Below are 8972 nucleotides of genomic sequence, written 5' to 3'. Positions count from 1 at the left end.
TTTTGAGAGGGAGTCTTGCTGTGTGGCACAGTCCGGAGTGCAGTGGCACGATCTCGGCTCACTGGAAGCTCCGCCTCCCGCGTTCACGCCATCTTGCTGCCTCAGCCTCCCCAGCAGTTGGGACTACAGGCGCATGCCGCCATGCCTGGCTAATATTTTTTGTATTTTTAGTAGAGAGGGAGTTTCACGTCTGTAAACCCAACGTGTTAGCCAAGATAGTCTCGATCTCCTGACCTCATGATCCACCCGCCTAGGCCTCCCAAAGTGCTGGGATTACAGGCGTGAGCCACCGCAACCGGCCCCAGCCGGGACTTCTTAAAAGAAAACTGGAAAGTCCCATCCCATTTGGTTTCTGGACAAGGGAGAACAGTGCCATAGTGGGTATTGGGGACCTCAACCACAGCTGGACCTGGGTCCCAGGATTGGGGTGATGGGGAGATAGGACACAGGTGGGCTGAGGCTTGCACCTGTGGACCCAGGTGGTCCTCCCAAGATGTGATCTCTCCATGACTGCTGGGGTCCAGCCCACTGCACTTTGGAGGGGCAAGGATGGGAACACAGCACAGGCTGGCTCATGGCGCCTTCTTTATTGTCCACCCCCAACCCCCCTTCCCTGCACCCCCTCCAAATGACAAAACTACCCACATCCCATGGGCCACCCCGAAAGCGGCGGGGTTCAGAGCTGCGAGAACACTGGAAGCTCCCCCTCTGAAAGCAGCGGCGACACCTTGGGTGCAAGCGGGGCCGGATCTGGGTGGGGCAGAGGAGGGGGGCGCCTGAGCCTCAGCGCCTTGGACCCCCGCCCCCCTCTCCACCCGCGCATTCCTCGGCCTTACCCGCGGGGGCGTCGGGGCGCGGTGGCCCGGGCGCGGGGGCCACGGGGGCGCCGGGGCGGTGGTCCTCCAGGTGCAGGGTCATGGCGGACCGCGAGGCCGTGGAGAAGGCGCACTGCATGCACGAGTAGCGGCCGCGCGTGTGCTCCCACACGATGCGGCTCGGGGCCGCGTGCCCTGCGGGCAGGCGGGACCCCGTCAGTCCCGGGCTCCCCCAACCCAGAAGACCCGTGCGCCAAGGATGGAAGACGCCGGCGAGGGTGGGTGGGACCTTTTCCCACCCCCCATCAGCTTCCGGGCGCCTGGTTCAGTTTCTCCCGGGTCTGTCTGCCCCCAGAGTTGGGGGCACCCAACTTGGCTTTTTCGCGTCCCCTACCACCATCCCCAGATCCACCGTCGGAGAGAAGCCCGCTCCGAGGTGAACGGTAAAAGGGGCGCAAGGTTTACACGGGAACGCCGGCGCAGATGAAGGCGCAGGTGCCAGTCATTTTTAAGGCAAAAATCCTGTATTTCGGGACGGTGGCATTTGTTGCCCCCTGGGAAGGGGATAGGCACTGCTGCCTCCTGGTATCCACCGGACCCCGCAGGGCGCAGGAAAGCCCCTCCACCCCTCCCTGGTGGTCACCTGCACGCACCTGAGGGCGCGTCGGAGCCGCCCTGGGGTCTTCGGGGGCTGCTGCCAGCACCTGCGGTAAAGGGGCGAGTCAAGTTCAGAGTCGGGGCGAGCCCAGTCCACCCTCCTGGTGACCCCCGACCCTACACTCACCTTGGCTCTTTTTCCAGACGGCGGCGCTGGAAGCCGGTGGCCCGGGTGCAGCGGCCAGGAAGGGGCGCAGGCGCGGGGGGCTTAGGCCAAAGGGCGCAGGGCTCAAGTAGGGCAGGAACGGTCCAGTGGGGGCAGGGGCGGGAGTCGTGAAAGGTTCCAGCAGCGGGAACGGCAGGCCCGGGGCTGACGCGAGGTCAACCTCCGGGGGACGCTCGGGCGCGGGCGGCTCTCGGTCCAGGGCCGGGGGTGGTGGCGGGGCTGGGCTCTGCGCATGCTCCGCGCAAACATGTAGGTGCTTGAAGAGCGAGCGGTGCGTGCGGAAGCGCAGGAGGCAGTTCTCACACCTGGAGGTGGGCAGAGGGCTGGGCTGGGCCTCCAGGGAGACCAGGGAGAGGGTTCTGTGCAGTGCCACCCGCCCTTCGAGCGTGGGAACGGAGCCTGGGCACCAATCGCCTCCGCGCTCCCGTACAAGCGTGGCAGCGACCCTTCCTGACCACTATAGGTGGGAACCCTGGGGAAACCCGGAAAGAAGTCTCAAGTTTAAGTTAGGAGGCCGGTTTTCCACTTGGGAGGTAAAGCCTCGCGGGGTGGAGCCACGCCCACTTGTGCCCCGCCCCATCCAGCGATGTGAGGGCGGGGCTTCCCCAAAGGCCCACCCACATCAAATCCCGCCCTCCAACACCCTGACCCGGAAGGGACGAAGGCCTGGAGCCCACACACATAGTGAGGCTAGGGCAGGGCGGAGCTTAAGAGGTCAGGGTCTCACTTGAAGTAGCGATTGGGCTTGTAGTGCAGTTTGCTGTGAGCCACCAGCTCCTGCATGCTGGGGAAGGTCTCGGTGCAGCTCAGGGCTGAGCAGCGGAAGAGCTTGCCTGGTAGGGATGAAGACAGAGGAGTGGAAAGGGGTGGTCAAGGCTGGCTCCGAGGGGCTCCACCTCTTTCCCACCCTAACCTGCCTCCCCATTACCGGTCCTGGCCCTACCTTCCAGGGACTGTGTGGGCGGGCAGTGGGTTCGCAGATGCTGTGCCAGGTCACGGACGCTGGGAAAACTGAGGGAGCAGCCAGGGCTGGAGCAAGGGATTTGCTTCCCTGCAGGACGCACAGAACAGGGGTCACTGGTCCCTTCCTCACTAGTGCTGTCCCTGACCCCAGGGCTCTGCCCCAGAGAAGCAAATATGATGCTGGGGCCTCTACTCTCTGCCTACCACAACAGACTGATCTGCCACCGTGCAGGGGCTGGATTGGCCAGGCTCACCATTAGAGCCACAGCCTGGCATCCCCTGGCAGCGCAGTAAAATGATGAGTGGCATCCCTCTAGAAAGGCCCTTAGGTTAGAGATTCTGTGCTTGCTTCTATTGTTCCAGGGCTGGTGACTCCCCAGAAGGTACCATCACAGATCACCTGGAGGTGGGCGTCGTCTGGGAGGCCGCAGGTCCTCGCTGGTCCCGGAGACTATGCTGGTCGGGCCAGGGCTGGGTCCGGGGCCAGGCTGGCAGCTGTCTGGGGCTGGGGAGGAGCCCTGCTGCATCCCTCCAAGCCCTCCACGTTCCCACACTGGTGGTGTGGCTGCCTGCTCAGGGCCCGGCTCCTCCGCCATGGAGGAGAAGGTGGCGGCAGATGGCACAGCCGGGGACAACAACTCCTTGTCGATCTCACTGGAGTTGGGCTCTGCAGTGGCCGGCATGTCTGGGCTGGGTCCTGAGGGTTTCTCCTCCTGGTGGAAGGAAGAGGCAGAGATAACTCTTCTGGGCTCTGGGTCAACCCAGTCGGCCCCCATCCTAAGGAATCACCAGCAGGAGAGGATAGGGGAATACGTAAGGATGGATTAAGCTCCTTTTTCCTTTTTATAAAGATGGGGGTTTTGCCATGTTGCCCTCGCTGGTCTTGAACCCTTGGTCTTAAGTGATCCTCCTGCCTCAGCGTCCCAAAGTGCTGGGATTAAAGGCGTCAGCGACTGCACTGGCCCAGATTGAGCTTCTTATGTACATGGGAGAAGCATCTCCTCAACTAGGATAAGTGGGAGCCCCAGTATGCGACACAAGCGTGGCCTACAGGGAGTGGGCGGGGCCAAGGCTATGGAGGTGGGGCTATGGGCAGGGAGCGACTGGAAAGATGCTAGAGGAGCTAGACAAGGATTGTCCGAGGACCGAGAAACACTGGCCAGCTGCGAGCCGTGTGGACAATCTTGGAGGTGCTGGGGACCCGGATGTAATAAATTTTTGGGCGGAGCCCCAGTCTAGTGGGCGTGGTCCATTCCGGGCCCGGCCCGGAAGTAGGGCGCTCTCCGAGCGACAGCCAGCGGCGGACGGGTGCCCGGATGTGGGGGCGGGGTCGGCCGGAGGATGTATGCGCGACAGGGTCGCCCCCCGCCAGTCCCCGCCGCTTCGCCGCACCCGCGATCCCGGTGCCGCGCTCACCATCTTCGACACGGCTCGGCCTCTTGTTCCTGCGGCTCCGGCGGCTCCAGCTTAGGCAGCGGCCACCCTCTGGGCAATGCGAGCTCGCGCTCACGTCAGCGCCATTTTCCGCCTCTCAGCTCTCGCGAGGTTGGAGGCGGGGCCTGCGCAAGGCGTTCGGATGGGGGCGGGGCCTGAGGGCAGAGTCAACGTGGAGTGCAACTTGGACGCTGGTGTAGTCTTGCTATCCCAGGGTAATCAGAGCGCCCCTCAGGCGACTCCGTGAACAGAGGTCCGGGTTCAAAATGGGCACCTTCATCCCCTCTAGTCTTGTCCCAACATCAGCCCTGGACAGGCGATAAACAGCAGTTCTTATTTTATTTATTTATTTTTTGAGACGGAGTTTCGCTCTTGCTGCCCAGGCTGGAGTGTAATGGCAAGATCTTGGCTCACTGCAACCTCCGGTTCCCGGGCTCAAGCGATTCTCCTGCCTCAGCCTCCCAAGTGGCTGGGATTACAGGCGCCCACTACCACGTCTGGCTAATATTTAGTATTTTTAGTAGAGACGGGGTTTCACCATGTTGTCCAGGCTGGTCGTGAACTCCTGACCTCAGGTGATCTACCCGCCTCGGCCTCCCAAAGTACTGGGATTACAGGCGTAAGCCACCGCGCCCGGCCAGTTCTTCTTTATTTTTTATAGTGTTGAGACAGGGTCTTGCACTGTCGCCCAGGCTGGAGCGCAGTGATGCGATCATAGCTCGCTGCAGCCTTGACCTCCTGGGCTCAGGCGATCCTCCCATCTCAGCCTCCTGAGTAGCTGGGATTACTGGCGTGCGCCACCGTGCCCAGCTAATTATTACATTCTTTTTAGAGACAGGATCTCTCTGTGTTGCCTAGGCCAGTCTCAGACTCCTGGGCTCAAACGATCCTCCCGACTCGGCCTCCCAAGTGTTAGGATTGCAGGCGTGAGCCACCTCGCCTCCCCTTTCACTCACATTTTAAAATGGGGAAACAGCATCGCTTGAGCCAGGGAGGTCGAGGCTGCAGTGAGCGTGATGGCACCACTGCACTCCTGCCTGGTCGAAAAAGCAAGACCCCATCTCTAAAAGTGAAATAAAAATAAATTAAAATGGGGAAATAAACAGTAAATCAACAAGTGCAAAAACAATCTTTTGTCCTATTCAGTGCAATGAAGGAAACAATTAAATGTAGAAGTGATGGGTCAGGGAAGCCACTCTGAGGAGGTGACTTCCGAGCTGTCTCCAGATGATCAAGGAGTGAGCTGGTGGAAAACCTGAGGAGCAGGGGGCTCTACCGGATAGCTGGTGCAGATGTCCTGGAGTGGGGTGCGACGGGCTTATTTTGGTCAAAGAGCCGCGAGGAGACGAGAACACCACTGGAGCAGAGTGGAGGCGGGGTGTGGAGGTCAGAAAGCGAATATGGTGCACGGCAGGTCATGCAGGGCCATGGGAGTGGTGCAGAGACAGAAGTGTGGTTTCTGTTGTAACCACGGATGAATTTTTAGCAGGGGCAGGCGCATCATCTGATTCCTGGCAGTCACTTGGAGGAGGATGGGCTGCTGAGAGGGTGGTAAGGTAGACCTAACGTCTTGGATTTCTATGATACATCATGCTGCCATTCAAGAGGTGTTTGCTGAGTTCTAGGCAACTGTAGGGGTTTTTTTTGTTTTTTGTTTTTGACGAAGTCTGGCATTGTCACCCAGGCCAGAGTGCAGTGGCGCGATCTAGGCTCACTGCAACCTCTGCCCCCTGGGTTCAAGCGATTCTTCTGCCTCAGCCTCCTGAGTAGCTGGGATTACAGGCATGTGCCACCACGCCCGGCTAATTTTGCATTTTTAGTAGAGACGGGGGTTTCTCCATGTTGGTCAGGCTGGTCTCAAACTCCCGACCTCAGGTGATCCGCCCGCCTCAGCCTCCTAAAGTGTTGGGATTACAGGCATGAGCCACCGCACCTGGCCACAACTGTAGGTTTTATGCGCAATGTATTTCCATCTGTAAAGCAAATTGTACTTAAATGCACTTTTTTTTTTTTTTTTTTGAGACAGAGTCTCACTTTGTCCCCCAGGACACTTTGCAGTGGCATGATATTGGATCATTGCAACCTCCGCCTCCTGGGTTCAAGCAGTTCTCTTGCTTCAGCCTCCCAAGTAGCTGGGACTACGGGCTTGCGCCACCACACTCGGCTAATTTTTGTTTGTAGTAGAGACAGGGTTTTGCCATGTTGGCTAGGCTAGTCTTGAACTCCTGGCCTCAGCAATCCATCTGCCTTGGGCTTACAAAGTACTGGGATTACAGGCATGAGCCACTGCATCCGGCTTTTTTGTTTGTTTGTTTGTTTGTTTGAGACACAGTCACACTCTGTTGCTCAGGCTGGAGTGCAGTGATGTGATCACAGCTCAGTGCAGCCTCAACCTCCCTGGGCTCAGGTGATCCTCCTACCTCAGCCTCCCTAGTAGCTGGTACTAAAGGTGTGTGCTACCACACCCAGCTAATTTTTATATTTTTTGTAGAAATGGGGTTTTGTCATGTTGCCCAGGATAGTCTAGAACTTCTGGGCTCAAGTGATCTACCCGCCTCAGCCTCCCAAAGTGTTGGGATTTCAGGTGTGAGCTACTGTATCCAGCCCCCTATGGGCTTTTATATGCAGAGAATACCTTTAGGAGATATTTAAAAACTGGGGAGAGGAACAGGGATGTTTGAGTGGGAGAGAGACTGAGTTTTCACTTTTGTGGTTTTTTAATTAAAAAATTTTTTTTTCCTGTCCAGGCATGGTGTCTCAAGCCTGCAATCCCAGCACTTTGGGAGGCTGAGGTGGGAGGATCACTTGAGACCAGAATTTAGAGGCTGCAGTGAGCTGTGTTCATGCCACTGCACTCCATCCTGGGCAACAGAGCAAGACCGTGTCTCTAAGAAAATAAAACAAAAGGCCAGGCATGGTGGCTCACGCCTGTAATCCCAGCACTTTGGGAGGCTTAGGCGGGTGGATTACGAGGTCAGGAGTTCGAGAACAGCCTGACCAACATGGTGAAACCCCGTCTCTACTAAAAATACAAAAATTAGCCGAGCATGGTGGCGCCTTCGTGTAATCCTAGCTACTTGGGAGGCTGAGGCAGGAGAATCGCTTGAACCTGGGAGGCAGAGGTTGTGGTGAGCCAAGATTGCGCTACTGCACTCCAGTCTGGGTGACAGAGCAAGACTCCATCTCAAAAATAAATACGTACATACATATAAAAGTAAAACAAAAATAAACAGATTAAATTTTTTTCTTTCAATTATTCAGTTAAAAACTCATTTGCTTTAAAAAACAAAGATCATTTTAATGTAGGGTGAGGAAGTGTGTGTGTGTGTGTGTGTGTGTGCAGGGGAGGCTAGTGCAATCTGGCAAAGGATGGGGTGAGGCAGCAGAAGGGACAGGGACCCAAGGAAGGAAGGGAGAGGAGGGACCGGACTTAAGAAATTTTGTAAAAGAGTCAACAGGATGTGGGGTGAGCAGCAGGCAGGGCAGACATGACTGAGGTCTGCAGTCTGAAGATGCCTGTAACCTAGATAGGAGATGATATCTGTTAGCATATGCTAAACCTTTAAGATAATGGCCCATGGCGCGGTGCACAGTGGCTCACACCTGTAATCACAGCACTTTGGGGGGGTGATGCGGAGGGTGATGCGGGATCATGATTTGAGTCCAGGAATCCAAGGCTGCAGTGAGCTATGATCATACCGCTGCATTCCAGTCTGGGGCAACAGAGTGAAACCCTGTCTCAAAACAATAGCAACAAGAATCAGATGCTGGAGTGCCGTGGTGCATGCCTGTAATCTCACATACTAGGGGAGGGCTGAAGTGGGAGGATTGCAGGAGCCCAGGTGGTCGAGACCAGCCTGAGCAACACAGTGAGACCCCATCTTCAAAATCTTCAAATTAAAAAAAAAAGGAAATTCAGAGATGGAAAGTACCAGGGTCATTCGAGGGATTGCTAAATACTTTTGTGTCATCATTGAGCAATAAAATGGCCCTTGAGACTCAGTTGCAGCCTTGAGGATTTTTTCCAGCCATGCTCAGCTTCCCAAGACAGGCACAGAAGGGAGAATAGATTCTGCAGAAGGCTCTCCTGGCCAGTCTTGCTGTGTGTGTGTATGTGTGTGTGTGTGTGTGTATGAGAGTCAGAGTCTTGTTCTGTCACCCAGACGAGTGCAGTGGCACAACCTCGGCTCACTGCAACTTCCACCTCCTGGGCTCAAGCGATTCTCCTGCCTCAGCCTCCAGAGTAGCTGGGACTGTAGTCGTGCGCATCACGCCTGGCTAATTTTTGTATTTTTAGTAGAGATGGGGTTTCACCATGTGGGTCAGGCTGGTCTCGAACTCCTTATTTCAAGTGATCTGCCCACCTCAGCCTCCCAAAGCCCTGGGATTACAGGCGTGAGCCACTGTGCCCGGCTGCTAGTCTTGCTTTGATTCCTGGCTCTATTGGGGATTCCCAATGCCGCATTCTCCAGTTGGGTAGGTATTCTCTGCCTGAAGTTTGCTCATCACAGCTTAAATCACTCTGTGCAGTGCTTGTCAACCAAATCCGCTGAGACCGACCCTCTCCCACCTTCCTGACTCCTGCTGCAACGCCCATTCCACCTCTGAATTCGCCTCTTCTGTGGGCCAGTCCTGATCTCACCAGTCGGCCCCATCTCTACTAGACTGGCTTCTCCTTGAGGGGCTGAGTGCGGAGTGGGTGTCCATATATTTAATAATAATTTAGAAAGCTAGAATAATCTAGAAAGCTAGAATTATTATTATTATTATTATTATTAGAGGGACAGAGTTTAGCTGTGTTGCCCAGGCTGGAGTACAATGTTGCAATTACAGCTCACTGCAGCCTGGACCTGCTGGGCTCAAGTGAGCCTCCCACCTCAGCCTCCTGAGTATCTGGGAATACAAGCATGTACCACGACACTGGCTTTTTTATTTTC

At 56.3% G+C, this 8972-nt stretch overlaps 1 protein-coding gene across 1 annotated transcript; it reads right to left on the bottom strand.

Annotated features, from left to right (window-relative positions):
- Positions 1–564: 564 nt before the first annotated feature.
- ZNF414 (zinc finger protein 414) lies at positions 565–4141 on the bottom strand. Its single transcript, XM_011954932.1, has 8 exons — positions 4018–4141; positions 3002–3314; positions 2582–2689; positions 2366–2471; positions 1600–1943; positions 1469–1519; positions 837–1010; positions 565–750 (listed from the first exon to the last, which is right to left on the bottom strand). The coding sequence occupies exons 1-8, from the start codon at positions 4018–4020 to the stop codon at positions 677–679; spliced, it is 1173 nt and encodes a 390-aa protein (XP_011810322.1). The 5' UTR covers positions 4021–4141; the 3' UTR covers positions 565–676.
- Between the last annotated feature and the right edge of the window lie 4831 nt (positions 4142–8972).

Source organism: Colobus angolensis, unplaced genomic scaffold (assembly GCF_000951035.1).
Source record: "Colobus angolensis palliatus isolate OR3802 unplaced genomic scaffold, Cang.pa_1.0 Scaffold39, whole genome shotgun sequence".
NCBI classification, from domain to species: domain Eukaryota; kingdom Metazoa; phylum Chordata; class Mammalia; order Primates; family Cercopithecidae; genus Colobus; species Colobus angolensis.
This window is presented reverse-complemented; position numbering and strand designations above follow the sequence as displayed.